General features: G+C 44.5%; 1 gene segment (V, D, J or C); it reads left to right on the top strand.

Annotated features, from left to right (window-relative positions):
* Positions 1-3,134: 3,134 nt before the first annotated feature.
* The window catches only part of LOC124243291 (T cell receptor gamma constant 1-like), a 47,589-nt gene continuing 31,668 nt past the window's right edge, over positions 3,135-19,055 (top strand). Inside the window, 2 exon segments of the C gene segment in view lie at positions 3,135-3,250; positions 3,364-3,665. Of these exon segments, the coding sequence occupies positions 3,208-3,250; positions 3,364-3,665 (345 nt within the window).

Below are 19,055 nucleotides of genomic sequence, written 5' to 3'. Positions count from 1 at the left end.
TCCCAGGTTAAATTGATACACTGATGTCCAGCTTAGGCAATGTCTGTGGGGTGGGTAAATACGCGACTCCACTCCTGAGACAGTACCTTCTCACTGTGGTAACACCATTGAGTTCTTGAAGTTTCAGTCCTACAGCAGATCCCGGAGCTGTTCCTCATCCCTTTGTCCTCTCTAAGAAGCTCTTCTTTAGGACACAGCCTCTGAGTGAGACTCCCAGTTGCATTTCTGTCATTTTGCCCATTCTTAGAGCAAGCACAAATGGAGTTGAGGTGATCTGCACAAATGGCCAATTTCCACCCAAACCAGCACCATTCCTGCTACACACAATTGAGTTTTTCTTGAATGACTCAGTGGATAATGAAAATAAACTAATAGACAAGCTGCCTTCCTGTGAAGCATCGAGGTGTATAATCATGTTTGAAAATATAGTTCACCATATGATTTAGTTCATTTTAATTCAAATTAGGTAAACATAAAGGGAAAACAATGGCAATGATTTCATAGCGTAGCCTCAAAATAGGAGACTCAGGCTATTTCAGAACCATACCTCCAGGAGAAAGATACTATTTTATGATAAAAGTAATATGCAATGTCTGGTGACCTTTTATATGTATTCACTTTCTCTCCTTGTTCCTCTTTTGTAATTCCAACTCTTACAGCCAAATACATAATGCAAAACAAGAAAAACGAAATGAATCATTTTGACATGTTGGATTTTATTACTTATTAAAATTGTATGAAGAGAGCACGTGCATCAGTTAGAAAACACAAGGCAGACGTAGGTGTTAAAATAGACATATAAAAGCAATCTGAGACACGAAACAAAAAAATTCCATTATGTGAATCAAAGTAACAAGATACTTTGCTTACTGTAACAGTGTTATTCCAATATGTTAAGTGTCTTGATTAGGAATACAGCACAAGCCCTTCCTGCCACAATTCATTAATAGATCAGAATTGGTCTCACTGAATGCAAGACGGATCATTGCTTTATTTTACCAGCCACAGGCAGGCCACTGAATGTATATAGATGTGGGACAGTGTCTGTGAGGTATGACAATAAATAAATTCTTTATTAGCCGTTCAGTGAAGTCAGCAGTGGATGTCACCATTTCAACCTTCAATAGGGAGACCTCATCTCTAGTCCTTTTTTTCCTCAGGTGACATTCAATGAGGATTTTTCACACTAGAAAAGAGAGAACACAAAATATTTCAGATGTAGTGTAAAGGCAAAATGCCACATTGCCTTACGATTTTATAACAACGTCTGTGTCCTGAAGATGAGCTGTGCTACAGACACTTGGAGGACCCTGGGTGTGGCCACACGAGAGTTTATTTAAGGCATTTTAGAAGAAGATCTGCTATTCACATGCTCACGTTGTTGCTTCACGTCCAACCACTGCTGTGGAAAGAAAAAATATTGTAACAACCACAAACAACAGATAATGCAATTTAAGATTTTATTTTTCCTCTTTCTTTCTCCCCTCTGTCCTTTCTTCCTCCATTTCTCTCTCTCTCTCGCAATCTCTCAGGATACGTTATGCTCTGTGAATATATTCTGATGCCAACAGTGCCTTCTTTTCAGTACTGTAGCTCTATATTTCCTTTTACATTCTGGTGGAGCAGTTCTATTTTATTACTCTTTCAAGAATATTCTACTGACTCTAGTGTGAAGGCATTTTCTCCTCTCTTAGCTGTAAACCATGATTCTGTCCAGCAGGGATGTGCTGGGACTCTGCGGCACTGAGCTTGCTTCCTGCATAGTGACCTGGAACGTTCTCTTGCAGAGATGCTGCTCTGACACCTCACGTCCCTGCGCGTGTGGTCCCCGAGGCAGAAGGAAGAGCAGCCCGAGTCCCCTCCCTTCCTCCTTTCCCAGCTGTCTCTTAGGACAGCAGAAATGAACCACCTGAGATAGAGGCCAAAACAATGATGGAGAGGGCATTTTTCTACATTCGACCATGTATACTGTAAACTTGCATCCAAACACATTATTAAAAGTGGGGGTGAAATCTCTGTATGTACCATTTCACTTCTCCCGTGATTTCACTATGCTTGTTTGATTGCTTATCTACCCATCTGTGAATCCAAGTAAATCGCAGATATGGGTACACTTCCTGAGGGGAGGGCTGCCTGATAAAACACAGGATGCCCAAGGAAGTCTGAATTTCAGATAAACAACACATAATTTTTTAGCTTAATTGTGTCAAAAATATTGACCAGCACCCTGCAAGTTTCTTTTCTTCTAAATTTGGCAACCCTATGTTGAATGGACGTATTACGTGAGGATGAACAGGAATCCTCTAACATACTGATTTGCTGCACACACACACACACACACACACACACACATCCATTTGACTTTCAGGAATGTCAAATGTAGACCAACATAACTGATCCTAATTTCTGTTTTCTTTCTTTCTTTTTTTTTTTTCTTTGCCTTGTTTTTGAGTGTGTGTGTGAGGAATACTGGCCCTGAGCTAACATCTGTGGCAATCTTCCTCTATTTTTTGTATGTGGGATGCCTTCACAGCATGGCATGAGGAGTGGCACAAAGGTCTGTGTCCCGGATCCAAACTTCAGGCCACCAAAGAGGAAGGCACTAAATTAACCACAACACCATTGGGCTGGTCTCTGTTGGTTTCTTTTACTAAAGTGGGTTCACTGCTTATCAGCTATGCTGGTGCTGCCTCAAAGTTTTCTGACAGCTGTGAAAGGAAGGTGGTTCAGGGCCAGAATACAGAAGCTGCATCACAGGACAAGCCCATGGCAGCAGCGTGAACACTGAACCCTGAGTCGCAGGGAAGTCGCCCGACTCAGGACCGCTCCCTGCACCAGGGAACATGGAGCTGTATCCATGGCTCTCCTGCCCCCTCCATGGGCTCAGGCTGTCCCTCCCTCTGCTCTGGGCTCTCAGGGCTCCTGGCTCCTCCTCTTCTGCAGAGGGCCTGCTCTCAGCCTGCCCCAGGAGGCTGTCAGGAAATGGGCTGAGCAGAGAGGCAGGGCTCCTCCCCAGGCCTCACCCAGCCCCACCCCCTCTGGGTCATCAGCTGGGTGGTCTTCTAGGAGAGCCCCTCAGTCTCTGCCCGCCTGTGACAGCTGTCCAGAGCCCGGCACTGACTCCTTCCTTGTGTCCTGGGGTCCTTGTCTTTCGAGCAGGACTGGAGTATCATCTGTCCTTTCCTTCTAAGGCCAGAGGAGGAAGACATGCTGTGGGCTCTCACCATCCTTCTAGCTTTCCTGGCTCCTGGTAAGTGTGCTGCCTCCATGCTCCTGGGATTTTTCTCTTTTTTGGTAATGGGAGGCCATACTGAGGGATTCCTATTATCTCTTCCTCATTACTTTTTGTTGTTCCCATTGCAGCCACTCAGGTATCTTCCAACTTGGAAGGGACACAGATCTCGGTCACCAGACAGGCTGGTTTAGCTGTTGAAATCACCTGTGATATTAAACAAAGCAGCGGCATCATCCACTGGTACCGATACCAGGAGGGGACAGCCCCACAACGCCTTCTCTACTACCAGTTCTCCAGCTCAAAGTTTGTGGTGGACTCGGGGTTCAGTTCACAGAAATACTATGCTTCTAAAGACACAGGGGGGACCTGTAAACTTTTAATCAAATCTCTGCAAGAGAGCGATTCTGGTGTGTATTGCTGTGCTGTCTGGGAGAGGCACAGTGATTCATATCTCCTCTATCCTGCACAGAAAATTTTGCTTGTGGTTGCCAAGAGCAGCCTTGACACCCAGGAAAGACCAGCCCCTGCCTCCCTTCCTGCCTTGATTTCACTGTGCTCTGAACATGAGAGACCCTGTGCTCAGCGACCAACCTCCACCCTTAAAGCCCACTGGCCTGTCCCCAGCTTCAGTGAGACATGGCACATTCTGAAAGATCCACCCCTAATCTCAAGGCCTTAGACAAGCAGTCTGAAGACACCATATTCTTTCAGCTCTCCTAGGAACTGGTGGAGTCCATTCAATCTGCTTCCTGGGACAGACAAGGTCACCTCTCTAGGTGATGTGCTCAGGGAGACATTTAGGAGAGCAGTATAGGAAGGCTAGTGGTACTGAATCATTTATCCAATCATTATCGAGAGAAAATGGCTGGGAAAGGAGCTCCTGCCGTACTGAGGAGAATGAGAATTGATGGAATGAAGACTTTGGACTTCATGAAGACCTCAAGCTGGTATTCGATTTATCTTTTGGACAAACTGATATTTCCCTCACCATAGTCAACCATGGCATTGTTGAGACAGTGAAAGTGTAGGAATAAAGTGATTATTGTAGAGATGCCAACCATTGTGCTCTCTTCAGCCTCACCCAGAACTGCTCTGTCTTAGGCAAGTAAAGCCAAAGCTCCCTTCACCCCTTCCCCAACAGTGACACGGCCAAGTCCTAAACCAGAATGAGTCCATCAGATTATTTTTTTCTAAATAATTAGAATTAGGGACATTTGCGGTGAAGACTCAGACATGAATGGTACATATTTGAACTCAAAATCCATATAGGAATGTGTTGTGGCTACCACATTGGTTCAAGTTTAAGGATGTAAAATTAACATTGAAGTACAGACAGGCTGCATCCACCTATGTATGCTCTCTTTTGTATTGGATGCTCCAACCTTCTGCCAAAACTCTTAGCCTTGGCTCTAGCTTAGAGTTTAAGCTCCTAGAATAGTGTTTCTCAAACTGTGGTCCGTGGACCACCTTCATCAAAAGCACCGGGGAGGTTTGAACAAAAGTGCAGGTTCTGGGTAACATTCAACAAAATATGTCAGAATCTTGGGATGAAAGCTGAAAATGTGTAGTTTTCAATGCCCTCTGCACTGGTTTTTATTCAGATTGATTTGTAGGAACTGCTGTCCCAGCGGGAAGAGATAGGGTGACCTGTCTCCCTCTCAAATGGGCAGGTTCCCAGCCTGACAGAAGAATGCATTCTAGAAAGGTGCCCCTGGGCTTCCTCCCAACACACAAACCCCTCCTCTCTTATGGCACCTTGGATGCTGCTGCCCTAACAGGTCATCACATTTCTCCATTACAATCCCACCAGAACCACAAGTGGAAACTCCAGTTCCTTCGCACTGCTGTGACCCCAGGCAAGAAGAATTCTATGCACAATGAACCAGCTCTAAGTTGCTTACTGCATCAGGGACCATTATTTCAAGTATTTCTCAGTTTTATGAAAGTTTATCCCTTATCTTGAAGCATAAACAGATCCTCATTTATATTTTTCTAATAGTGTTAGGCTTTGTTCTGCACATTTATTTCTTTGATCTGCTTTGAATAGAATTTTCGTGTATGGGGGTAAGGTAGGAATCTGAATGTGGAGATCCAATTTCTCCCCCAAATTATTGACTCATCCATCATTTCTCCCCCGTTCTTCATCGCCACCCCTGTGATAACTAAGGGTCCAGAGGCTCACACAGCCCTTCCTGCTCCCTCTCTTCTTTTCACTGTATGTGTCCACTTACATGAGCCAGTTTCTCTAAGGAAAAAGCTGGAATCATTGTGTATGTACAACTTCACCTTTACAAATGGGGCCGAATCCCTATTTTGTCTAATCATGTGGCAGGAACACAGTATTCTAATTAGTATAGCTTTGTAATAATTCCTGCTTTTTGGCGAGCATGTTTTCTTGCTTTCATTTTCTTCAAAATTTTCTTGGCTTTATTTTATTGGTGAATAAACCTTCAATTTTTGTACATGTATTTACTTATTAAGTAATGTCACAAGAACTATGGAAGAAATGCATTATGTCTATTATAAAACATACACAAAAACAGACAATTTGAGAATATGAGATGAAAACAAAACGTACATCTAACACTTTCTTCCCACACACCAACGTATTGTCTTATGCACTCCACTTTGTAAACCACCCCACCACCAACACCAATGCCAATAACACATTTCATTCTAAATTCTTTCTATTTCCTGACATAGCACACATCCCTAAGAAAAATCATGTTAAATGTCTTCTTTTTGTCTTCAAACCAAATTCTCATGAACCCTTTATAGTACACCTTTGGTTCATTCTCTGAACTACTGAGCTTGTTAATGGACATTTGATGATATCTTTTCAAGTCCTTTAAAAGATAGTGCCCCCAAACCTGATAACTCTTAGGCTTGGTCCACTCTTTAAAGAGAGTTCTGTGAGGAATGTCCAGGGAGCCCAACTGTCATCCTGTGGTGACTGAGAATACGAGTGTGGCCCCGAAGAGTTGCATTATCTTCACTGGTTGTAAACATGAGGTTAATGTGAAAGGGCCTGGCCCCACACCTGACACTTCCTGGGTGCTCTGGATGAAGTTGTCGAATTTGAAATGACAGCTTCACTCCATGAAAGGCACGCACACTAGAAAGCAGGGAGGGGTGTCCTGATTCTGCATCAGTGCTCACAGTCCTGTAACATTGAAGGGGTCACCTGCATTTTGGGAGCTGTTTTCTCATCTTTAAAAATGAGAAGCAATGAGGCTTCTGGTAAGAAGGGTTTCCCTTTCATCTTCAAGTGTCTAAGCCTCTGATTTCTTAGCAAACCTATGACTCGGTTTTAAAAATACTTACTAATTCTAACAGAAGACAAATGATTTTTCAAGAAAAAATATTTACTCAACACACAGTGTTATATGGTAAATTGGAGATGAAAGAAAGAAGATTGTATCCACAGTCCTCTCATCAAAATATGTCAATGGATTTCTTCGTTTTGGTTTTCCAGGCTTGCCCATTTCACTAATAATTGTCCTAATGTGAATATCTAATTGATTCCATGACCAAAATGAAGAAGTCAGATTAGATTAGCTCTAAGATTCTGTGATGGCCTGAAGAGCGCTGTCCGGGTCAGATAAAGTCTCCAGGGTCTCAGAGGTTAAATTAAAAGTGCAAACTTCAGTACCTGGGTCTCTGCTCACCCCTCTGCCTGAGTCTGATCTGCTCTCCTCACCCCCTGCTCCCAGGCTGGCTGAGCTCGGCTCCCTCAGAGCAGTGTCAGTCCTGGCAGCAGCAGGAAGACCCGGATGAGAGGAAGTCCTGCTCCCTCAAGCCACACCTGCCTCTCTTTTACTGAAGACCAGAGGGGTCTTGACTAGAATCCTCCAGACTCCACATGAGGGCTGAGAGGAAAAGCCCTGGATACTCTTTGACTGTGTGCTGAACAAGAGTTTTCCTCTATTGTTTTTTAAACATGTGTCTCTCAGGCCAGTATAACATTTCAGTGCCTCTTAGAGAGGACACATCACAGCATGAAGAGAAGAGGAAAGGAAAACAAACATCACTTGTTGAAATTACCTTTTAGTCTGAAGATTGAGCTGCTCCTGTCCCGGGTGCCAGGTCAGCAAATCAGAACTCAGATAACTTTCCTGTCCCTATAAATGCTGCGCTGGACCAGAAACACAGTCTATCCAGCCAGCCAGGCCCCACCTGCCAGGAACCTGTGATGATTTCCCTGTTCTAAATAAGGTCAGATATGCAACCCCTGCCAATCACCTTAAGATAAATGCTCTCTCCTTATTCTCTGATTGATGTGCTGGCCTTATAAGGAAGTCACTGACCTCCTGGCTAATCCTGCTTGTTTCTGCATCGCTGCTTCTCAGGCTCCATAGAGCTCCATTGGCCCACAGTCCCTGGGCAGAGGGCTCCACTGCCTGTGAGGCGCTGTGCTCCCCAGGCCATGGATTGTGTTCCCTTGAATAGAGGCATCAATCTCATTACTAAATTGCATTATTTTTGTAATTTGACATGCTGAAAAGAGTATTTGGCTGGGGGTTGGAACAGATTTCTTTAAAACTATGGCTAATTATCATCAACAGTTATTCAGTCTTAAATTTGAGCAGTAATTGAATAAAAATGGTTATAATAATTGAGAGAAACATAGTTTTGAATGTTGACAATGCGAAATAAAATTTTTTTTCATGAACCAATACATAGTTGTGGATTTTGTCCCCCAAAGCAATGTTTTCTTATTGTTGAAATGTAGAATATAGAGAAAAATAGAAAGAAAACAGTTTACCCAATTTCTCAACACCCAATTGCTCACTGACTATATTAAAACTCCTTTCACCTGTCTTTTTGCTATGCTGATGTCATGACAATTGTCACTTTCTTTTCCACTTAACATTTTACCAGAATGGGCTAAACATCAGCAGAAGGTATGAATAAGAGCCCTGGAATATTCTTTTACCAAAGTAGATTCTATTGTTTTACATTTGGCTGACACCTCACCAACTCAGCATGACCCAAAAGCCTACATCTGGGGACACTGGAGACTTGACTTTTGGTTACAGCTGAGCAGGTCTGATTCTCAGTTTTTACTGTAGAAGAGCAGCTCAGGAACAGGGTCTGGTGGTGCATGCTGGAGGACCCACAACTTCCCTCCCCAGGCCAAGTGCCCTTTCCAGTTGCTTTCTCTTCTTGGCCATCAGGATATAATTAGCATAACTAACTAGCATAACCATACCCAGGAGACCCTGTGTGTAATTAGCATAACTGGGAAGGAATCTTCCTTTCTGTTGGAAGTCAAGGTTACCTCTATTTCTGGAAGCTTCGTTTAAAATACATTCCTCTCTGATCCTTCACAATGCCCTGTCTTGACATTTCTGAGGATATGGTGCTGCAACAAGAGGACCTGGTCCTGACCCCTGGCTATCCCTGTCTCTTAGTTCAATCTAGGCTTCTTCCTTTGGCTACACACACACACATCCTTGATTCTCCAAAAAGGTAATATTCCCAATCATTTCTACTTTATGTGGACCCCAGAGATTATCTACTGCAATCTCTCCAATTTCAAGGTGAAACAGTAATCCCACCATGTTGTTGATGAAAATAATCCATAACCAATCTATAAATGAAAATTTGAGTGAGTTTATTCTGAGCTGAAATATGAAGACCATGGCCCGGGGCCTTTCTTCCCAAAGGAAGAAAGGGCACCAAAGAAGTGAGGTATACAAAGTGGTTATATACCCCCAAACAGGACGTTTCACATATGATTGAAATGTCCCTCCCACAATAGTCACAAGATTGCCCTGTCGGCACAGCACTTGATGGACACAGCAGGTAGTGGGTCTGCTATCTCAGAGGGCGTAGCAGGAGGCAAGTCTATTGTCTTGAGCTGGGTGGTCACAGCAATCAGTTTCTAGCCTAAGGAAAGATTCTTATCCTTAAAGAAATGCCAACGTTGGGAGGGGGAGGGAAGTTGCACCTTTATCTCAAGGGCCTTTGCTCTTGCCATAGGGAATATCTAAAGCAGATATACAATGCATGCTCAATAGCCAAGGTCAGGCCCTTTTGGAAAGACAAGGTCAGGCCGAATAAGGTTTACACAAAATGGCTTCCTCATATACTCCAATATATCCTATTACTTGCCATTTTTATTTGTCAACATCCTGGGCAGTTCTACGCATCTGGGACTGGGCTACACACTTTGCTCACATCATTCTGTTTACTCTACAGGCAACCTGATGAGCTGCACTTTTAGAGATGAGGAAAAGGAGGTGATGTAACTTTCCAGGACTACAGAGCTATCATGTTATTTTAGGGCATTTAAAATCCTCTTTGATGGGATCTCTGCGTTGATAAATAAATGGTTAGCAATACAATATATTGGACTATATTTGGAAGTCATTTGGTGTAAAACTAATTCCACCTGACTTTGTTTTTCCAAAAATGTCTGATGTGGCTGTTGAGCATACATTTTATATCTGCTTTAAGCTTTCGTTATGTTCCAAAGACAAGAACCCTGAAGATGCAACTTCTCCCACGTTGGCATTTCCTTAAGGATATGCATTACTCCCTAGGCTAGGAAGTGATTGCTGTGCTCACCCTGTGACCACCCAGCTGGAGACAACAGACCTGTTACCCGCTGTGTCCCTCAGGACAGTAGATCAGCTACCTGCTGTGTGTATCACTGTGCTGGCTAGCAAATTGCGTGACTGTTGTAAAAGGGACCTTCTAATCATATGTGATACATGCTCTTTGACCGTATATAACCACTCTGTACTCCCTGATGAGGATTTTTAGGCTGCTTAATTTTAAAACGGTTTATGATGAGGACTTTTAGGCTGGTTACTTTTAAAACTACAGATGAGAAGCAGGCTCCAAGGAGTGGAATTTGTTTGTTTGTCCCTTTGTTGGGAAAGATTTACATTTCTAAGGGAAACCTCTATCTGTAAAGATGCCTCCCTCTCTGTGCCAGGAAGAAGGGGGATGGCCTTATCTCTAGAAACTCTTAATGCCAGAGGCAAGAACTTAAGTTGGTTGCTGTCTGGCAATCTCATGTAACTGATTTAGGGTGGTGGCTTCTAACCTTTACTTAGTCCGATTTGATTCTTGTCTAAAAGTCATGGGATCACCCAATGAACAGACCCCGCCTGCACTGATACCATTTTAACTTTTTTTTCATGTTCTTTCCTTTGTCTTGTGAAGAAATGACTCACATACCCATGCCTTACAAAATTAGCCCTAACCCTCAACTCGGGGCAGCAGCAGGAGCTCTGACTGCCCTTAGGTCTTGTCCCCATGCACCAGCTCTGCCTGACCATGGGTCCTGTCCCCATGCCAGCAGGGGCAGCAGCAGTGGCTCTGCCTACCCGTGGGTCCTGTCCCCATGCCAGCGGGGGCAGCAGAAGCGGCAGCAGAAACTCTGACTGCCCATGGGTCCTGTCCCCATGCTATTCTATACTATTCTCTAAATAAAAGAGCACTACTGCCAGATCTTAAGAGTCTAAGAAATCTTTCTTTTGACTCCTCGGCTCACCGACCCCGCATCACTCCCCACTTCTTTGGTGCCCTTTAAGGAAGGAAGGTCCCAGGCTAGTTCATAATAAACTCACCCCAATTTTGATTTATAGATTAGTTATGGATTATTTGCATTGACAGTGTGAAATGCTCCAATGCACCTCAGATGGCGGGCCTGTGTTTCTGGCAGAGATTGCTGTTCTGTGCTTGTCCCTCCCTCCCAAGCAAGCATCACGCTCGTTGCTCTATTAGTGTCAAGAGGTAAATGAAGCATGAGATTTGTCTCCAGCCAGACCTGCCTCCACATCCCCACCTCATTCTCTGTGGGCGTTGTCAACCTATAAAAACAGAAACCAGTTTTGAGGGCAAAGCCTTTATTTGGGATCAAAAATTGCAGTTCAGGGAACACAGATTTATGTAGAAACCCAAATAGTGTTCCATTACAGGAGACAAGCTCAAGATTTTTAAGGGAAAAAGGGAGGAAGATGACATAAGTTGTATTAACGAAGAGTACATTGGTTCTAGATGGGGGAGGCTAGGATTGTACTTCCTAGACTGGCTTGATATTCTGGCATCAGGCAAAATCCTAGACTTGTACCTTATTGATTGGTTAGCAATTCAGTCATCAACAAAGTCCAATTTCATCAGTTCTCACAAACAGGGCATTCTTGTCCATACTGACTACTTAGAAGGTCAGCAGTTTGGTCCAATTTGGAAAACAAAGAAAAGAAGATGAGCAAGGCAATTCCTCTGAAATGGCAGCTCTGGCTCTGATATGACTCCACTCATGTCATTTTTCACAGTGTGCAGCTTTGGGAAAGTGATTTAAAATACCAGGCCCACTTTCTCTTTTTCTAAACTGAGTCTGATAATACTTCTCCCACAAGGCTATTTTCAGGATTTAATAAAACAATGAATATAAACCATTTACTGCAGTGCTAGAGCGGAGTCAATGTCCAATCAAAGAATACTTTTATTGCCGTTATCATTCCACCAACTTTCTCTAAGCTTCTCAGAACTCTCACCATTCCTCATCTCGCCTTTCACCTCCTGGTCAGACTTCTGTCTCTTCTTTCCAGACCCCTCCCTCCCTCATTTCTCTCACCAGTTACCTCCTTGTGCCCCCAGGGAAGTTTTGACTCAGACCCCAACTTGGCCTCCACCACCCACCAGGGTGTGGCTCCTCTCTCAAGGTCACTCTGGGATTCTCTCCACAAGAGCAGGAAGCAGGGCCATGCTGGGCTCCTTGCCCTCTTGTGGACTCTCCTGTGTCTGGTAAGTCTGACACCCTTTCCCAGTGCAGGGTGCACAGGAAGATTCTAAGGTTCTTGCTGCCTCTGCTTCACTGCTGTCTCCATCTCAGGTGAAGAGACAGTGGTCAGGCTGGAGCAGCTGGCCTCAGTGGTGGTGTGCTCGATGACCCTGGCTCAGCTTGGCCATCCTGCTGTGCATGCCCACACCATGGTCAGCTACATCCACTTGGTACCACTGCTACCAAACTAAAATGAGTTCACTCCCTGGAGAGTTAAAATCAGACTCTCCACCAGAAGTAGTTGACACACAAAGCAAAGTATAATTGCAGCAAATAGGAGACCATGTGGCATCATTTACCAAGTCACAGTGATGTGGGGTCGGTGAGCCGAGGAGTCGAAAGAAAGATTTCTTAGACTCTCAAGATCTGGCAGTAGTGCTCTTTTATTTAGAGAATAGTGTGGAATAGCATGGGGACAGGACCCATGGGCAGTCAGAGCTCCTGCTGCTGCCGCTTCTGCTGCTCCCGCTGGCGTGGGGACAGAGCCCATGGGCAGGCAGAGCTGGTGCGTGGGGACAGGACCCATGGGCAGTCAGAGCTCCTGCTGCTGCCGCGAGTTGAGGGTTAGGGCTAAATTTAAGGCATAGGTATGTGAGTTATCTCTTTACAAGACAAAGAATATGTAAAAAAGTTAAAATGGTATCAGTGGCCGTATGGTCTGGCCATTTGGCGGTCCCACAACTTTAGATAAGAATCAAACCGGATTGAGTAAATGGCAGAAGTCACCGCTTGAATTTTATCCTCGGCTAAAGACAAAGGAGGATTTGTGGGGGGGGGGGGGGGGCGGATCAGTTACAGGAGGTTGCCAGACAGTAACCAACTTAAGTTCTTGCCTCTGGCATTGATTAAGAGCCTCTAGAGATAAGACCACCCCCCCTTCTTCCTGGCACAGAGAGGGAGGCATCTTCACAGATAGAGGTTTCCCTTAGAAATGTAAATGTTTCCCAACAAAGGGGCAAAGAAATTCCACTCCTTGGAGCCTGAATCTCATCTGTAGTTTTAAAACTAACCAGCCTAAAAATCCTCATCATAAGCCATTTTAAAATTAAGCAGCCTAAAAATCCTCATCAACAGCACTCCTCATACAAAGGAAAGCAGGCCCTTTTATTTCGGGTAGGCAATGAATATTTAAAAGGGAAGTTTGTCATCACATGTAGAGGTGGCTATTAGTGGGCAGGGGTTTAGTCAGAAAACATGCTCTCAATACATCACATGTTATGCTACTAGGCCTAAGCTCCTCCTAAGGTGGAGATTTTAGTATTAAGATGAGGAAAAGGAGCATTTGGGTCATCTGCCAAGGCACTGCTCTTGCAGTGGGCATTGATCTGGGTCAGGCCAGATGACCTTGGTATCCCCTCCATGGGAGGTCTAAAAAGCATCCTTGAAGGAGTGTTAGGCACTTTGAAACTTCCATCTGCTTAGGGAATGCACCTGTGTCACCACAGTCATGGAAATGCAGGAACCCTGAGAGCCTCCTCTGACCGGCCATGTTCAGACAGATGTGCAGTGGGATTCAATCCTAAAAGAAGATAAAGTCACCATGATGGAGGCCAAGGATGGTACCAGCCATATCCATTCATGCTGCAGGAAGAGAAGCACAATGCAGGAGTATACTACTGTACTGCCTGGAACAAGCATAGCTACTTGAGCAGCCCTGTGCCCTGTGCAAAAAGCACACGGGCTCTCTACTTTGTCATGGCCTGGCAATTTCCATCACCTCTAGTCCCTGTGGTTATCCTGTGGTCATCCCTCATCATCCTGGACTCTCCTGGATGTCACTTCCACCAGCCCACTGCAGGCAATGGATGAGACTAAAGGGCTGCTAGTACACAGGCTGACGCAACTCAGGGATCCCTCTAGTCAGAAGGGGCCTTTTTAAAGGTCACCCAGTTCAGTGTTCCTGAGCATTTGGAGGAGGATCTGGGCTGGTAAATCCAGTAGCCACCAGCCACATGTGGCTATTGAGCACTTGAAATGTAGCCAGACCAATAGACCGAGCTAAGATGGACTAGATGTGTAAAACACAAACCATATTTTGAAGTTAAGAAAAGTGAAATATCTCATTAATAATTTTTATATTGATTGCATGTTGAAATAATATTTTGGATATTTTGGACTAAATAGAAATAGTCCTAAAATTAATTTTGCTTATTCCTTTTTACTTTTTTAATGCAGCAGCTAAAGAAAAATTAGCTTGTGGCTTTAATTGGTCACTCATATTTATTTATACGGCATTGTTACAGACTAACAATTTAAGAACTTGACCATCTCCCCTAAGGAATGCACAAAGAAAGTATTTTGCAAGGAATCCCAAGGGTGAAAGACTCTCTGGAGATTGACCACAAAGTGGTTGAAAGCTGAGACTAGATGTCAATTCCTAACTCCAGTCTCTAAGCTGTTACCCCACCAACTGTCAATCACATTGCAGCAGAGGAGTCAGCAGTTAGATGCACAGGAGACAATATTGCCACCTTCTCGGCACCCTCGTCCATTAGCAGGACCACCACTCAGATCATGGTGGTAGACGACAATCCTCATGCAGGGTGATGCAGTCAGTCCTGGGGAGACATCGGGCCCTCCGCCTTCCACTTCTCCCCTAACGCCACCTCATATGGGAACTTGGGTGGATCTCTAGCTGCTCTGCACCTCTGTTCTCTCATTTGTAAAATGATGTGGTTTAACTCCAGAAATTATGTGGCTGTGATACATACTATAAAGCACAATCATAAAAAGGATATAACTATAATCATTACTTTCTCATAAAGCCAGTCAAATTCTTGAAAATAAAACAAGAAAGAGGAAAAAAAAAAAAACAGAAGTAAAGCAAAGAAAACCGTGCTACTGATCCTCAAGCCACAAACAGGAAGCACCATTGGTACTATATGTGGGGGAGGGCGAGGCAAAGAAGCTCTTTGGGATCTAAGCTGAATTGACACTTTTTCAATTGAAGATTCAAAGTTTATGCACAGTTTAACAGCATTGGTATGAATGATTAATGAAAAGAAAGTCTAAATCACTTCCTCAGATTTATTAACTCATTGTCTCTCTCCCTCAGCTTCTATTATTGCAGTGAGAAAGTTATAATTAAGACATGGCTGACTGTGAAAGATTCCAGCACCCCCACACTCTCCTGAAGGCCTAGGTCAAGGCTAAGACCCCCCAGTATGTGTGATAAGAGGTCGGGTTAGAGAGGCTGAAAATTAATTTAGCTCTGTTTTCAGGTTGTTCCTTCATTTCATCTCCCCCGTTGTCCTAATAACACAGAACCCTTTCTCTTTCTTGCCCCCATCTCAGTGCCTGACTCCATGGAGGAGGGAGCTCTGTGAACAAGTCAAAATGAGGTGGCCAACAGGGCGAACAAGCTCCTCACTCATCTCCTTACAGAACAGCATTGGCCACATTCCCCAGAGGAGCTGCCCAGTGCTCTGCTGGGCAGCTCCACCCTACACCCCGTCTTCACCCCTCACTGACTCCGGCTTTGCCCTTTATGAGCTCGACACCTTGAGCAAGGTCTTAATTCTTCTTAAAGGGGAGAATTGAGGATGACACTCAGGTTCCTGGCTTGAACAAAGTGGGTAGAAAATTCCTTCAAGGAGACAGGAAGAAGAGATGCGTTGGGGGAGGGAATGAGCTAAGCTTAGGCCATGTACAAAGTCAGTTTGAGCTCCTATGTCAGACACATGAACATGCCCAGTAGTTGGCTGGATGTGTGGGTCTGGAGCTCAGGAGAAGGTGTAGGATGGAGATGGTCCTGTAATTTCCTCCTGTCTTCCTTCACTCGTTCCCTCAAGATATTTAAGGCCAAGAATGGGAAGAGATCCCTCAGGCAGAGAGGTAAAGTGAGAAGAGAAATCTGGAAAAAGCAACTTTTGGTGGTTTGGGGAAGCGTAGTCTGTAAAAACACCCTAGGATAGATGGGATGCCTTAGGTTGGAAAAAGAAAAACATACCAAAAGGAAACTCAGGAATCCAGAAAGCAGAAACCCAGTTTCATAGAGAAGAAGCCGGGGTTTAGTGCAGATGTATTGTTGAGGTGGCTGAGGGAGAGAACATAAACCTGAACATCAAACAGAAGTAAACAAACCAGAACGGATAGTTCAGACTCCTGGAGGTGCCAATACCACTCTAAACTGTAGGGTGCATGGGTAGCGGAAAAGAAGGAAGCAGATTGATGAACTAAACTTGCCAGCTGGTGTCAGAAGTTCTCTGTGGGCCTAATGATGTCTAACGCAGCCCAGACCACCCTCCTTTCTTCTCACCAACTCTGGCCTGACAACTCTCTGGGCTTATTGAGGATTTGTCCTGTGACAGGCAGTGGGAGAAATGAGAGAGCACCAAGATCACAGCATTACCTCATAGCCATCTCTCCCTTAGAAAGTTCTTCACGTTTGGTGCCATATCGTTGCATCTTTATTACATCCAAAGAAATTAACACAATGTTCCCACATAATGGGAGCCTCATGAACACTTTTTAGATAAATGAGTCCTCTCAGAGTTCTGTGGTGGCCGTCTGTACCGTGTGGTATGATCTAAGGTGGAGGACCTTGCCCTACTCTCTTCACATAGAGTGGAGGTGCTAACAGTGGTGAGGACGCTCCTTCACAATGAGGTAGGGGAGCCATGTTCACGTCCCCACTGGGAGGTTTGACTTGGTGGACTCAGCCAAGCCACAATGGTCTGAGACTATTTTCAGCAGGGGTTGCAGGCTGCCCTGGAGGAAAGCGAAGTTCTTTCAGATATGCTTTCACTGTTCCAAGCATTACCTCTCGCAGTCCTTGGAGCTTGTAAGTTGTTTTCCTCCAAATTCCATTAGACAGACATTCTCTAATATGCTAATTTTCTAAACTTTCTAAGTTTATGCTTGTTACTCTTCTCCTTCCCTTATCTTCCAGGGAGTGCATGGTGCAGGTCATCTAGAACAATTTCCAGTACTAAAGACCTGTCAAATCAACCAACCTGGAATGTGTGTTATCTGCTGTAACAATTTCTACGATGTCCGCATATCGGTATCAGGAAAGCCCTGGTCAAGCCCTGTAGTCCCTGCAGTGGGTTTCATCTGACAACACTGTCAGTATGGAGTCAGGTGTTCTGATGGGCAAATTTGAGGTAGACAAGATACCTGAAACTTCTACGTCTACCCTCACCATTCGCAATGTAGGGAAAGAAGACTCAGTCACCTACTGTTGTGCCTTCTGGGAGGTGCACAGAGGCAGACATTAGAGCCGTGTCAGTCAGTAAATGTTAAGTGTTTCTTCACCTGTATGCTTTTATGCAGTTTTCTAGATAAATGTTCCTGTGGGTCACTGTGTATGGAGTTGCCAAATTCTTTATTTCCTCCAAGAGGAAGCTGTGTACAAGTAGTTGCAAATGATCAGGCTGGTCTTTTCTGGAATCTACTCTCTCCCCAACAGGCTTTCCCATGGCACCCATGTTATTCATCTGGGTCAACCTCCCTCACTTGCTCTATTTTATTTTCTACCAAGATATGTACACCACATCATTTCTGTGACTTCTTTTGTTCTACTTAATTGGCATAACTTTGCTATTTTTATGATCTACCTTTCTGCTTGTATTAAAAAGCTGGATATTCAATTAAATGCCATTCATTCTCCTAGAGACTAAAATCTAACAAACACAGCATAATCTAACCACTAGTATGGCCAACTGCAATAAGAATATATCAGATGCATGTCCTGGAGTGGTGATATTTCATTTTGCACAAAAGTGTTAAACACTGCTACTTCATGAGTTCACATAAAAGTCTACTTTGGGTTGGAGTTTGAGGAGTAGCTCATTTTCTGGCTTAAGATTCCATTCATCCAACAGCAAGCATTTCATTGACTCCTCTGAGCCAGCCACTGTCACAGCAGACATTGCAAATCTCACCTGTGCTGTTAAGGCTGCAGGTTGCTCCTGCAGAGCCCCCTTCTCCTGCTGTGCTGCTGTTATCTGACTACACATATGGTAAAGCAAAGTGGTTAGGACCCACACCTCTTGTATAGAGAGATCCGTGTCTGACCTGGGCTCTGACACTTAGTAGCTGTGTCTCTAGCCCATCTCCTCACGTGTAAAACAGAGGTCCTGTAGTTGCCTTATGAGTTGATATGAGAGTTCCTGAGATGATGCAGACTAAGTGTTTTTTCCAGTGTGTGGAACATTGTCAGAGCTCAGTAAATGTTAGCTGATAAAAAACAAAGAAAATGACAATTATCATGCATGCGCCTACAGGAACACACACACACACTTGCACACGTGCACATGACCCACACACCTTTGTATACCAGGACTTAGTGATGCGAGGTCGGTGAGCTGAGGAGTCGAAAGAAAGATTTCTTAGACTCTTAAGATCTGGCCGTAGTGCTCTTTTATTTAGAGAATAGTGTGGAATAGCGTGGGGACAGGGCCCATGGGCAGTCAGAGCTGCTGCTGCTACCGCTTCTGCTGACCCCGCTGGCATGGGGATGTTGTGGATTAAGGCTGCCCCAGCTAGAGAAGCCCAAGGTGACCTGACCTACATGCCAAACTATACGACCCAGTGGACTTTTTTTATGGTATGAATTAGGACCGCCCCAGGGAGAGAAGCCCAGGGCATCCTCACCTACATGTCGATCTATATGGCCAGATTCGTATCTAAAGTTATATGACCGCACAATAACCAGACCCCATCTGAACTGAAATCATTTAATGACTTTTTACATCATCTTTTCTTTTCTCCAGTAAAAATAAGTCACGTACCCATACCTTATAAAATTGGCCCTAACGCTCAATTCAGGGCAGCAGCAGGAGCTCTGCCTGCCCATGGGTCCTGTCCCCATGCAGCAGCAGCAGGAGCTCTGACTGCCCATGGGTCCTGTCCCCATGCTATTCCACACTATTCTCTAAATAAAAGAGCACTACTGCCAGATCTTGAGAGTCTAAGAAATCTTTCTTTCGACTCCTCGGCTCACCGACCCTGCATCAGGGACAGGACTCATGGGCAGGCAGAGCCGCTGCTGCCGGCATGGGGACAGGACCCATGGGC

The sequence above is a fragment of the Equus quagga genome, chromosome 8 (genome assembly GCF_021613505.1).
Source record: "Equus quagga isolate Etosha38 chromosome 8, UCLA_HA_Equagga_1.0, whole genome shotgun sequence".
In the NCBI taxonomy this organism is placed as follows: Eukaryota; Metazoa; Chordata; class Mammalia; order Perissodactyla; family Equidae; genus Equus; species Equus quagga.
The sequence above is the reverse complement of the archived record's forward strand: the minus strand, read 5'-3'. Positions and strand labels throughout refer to the sequence as shown.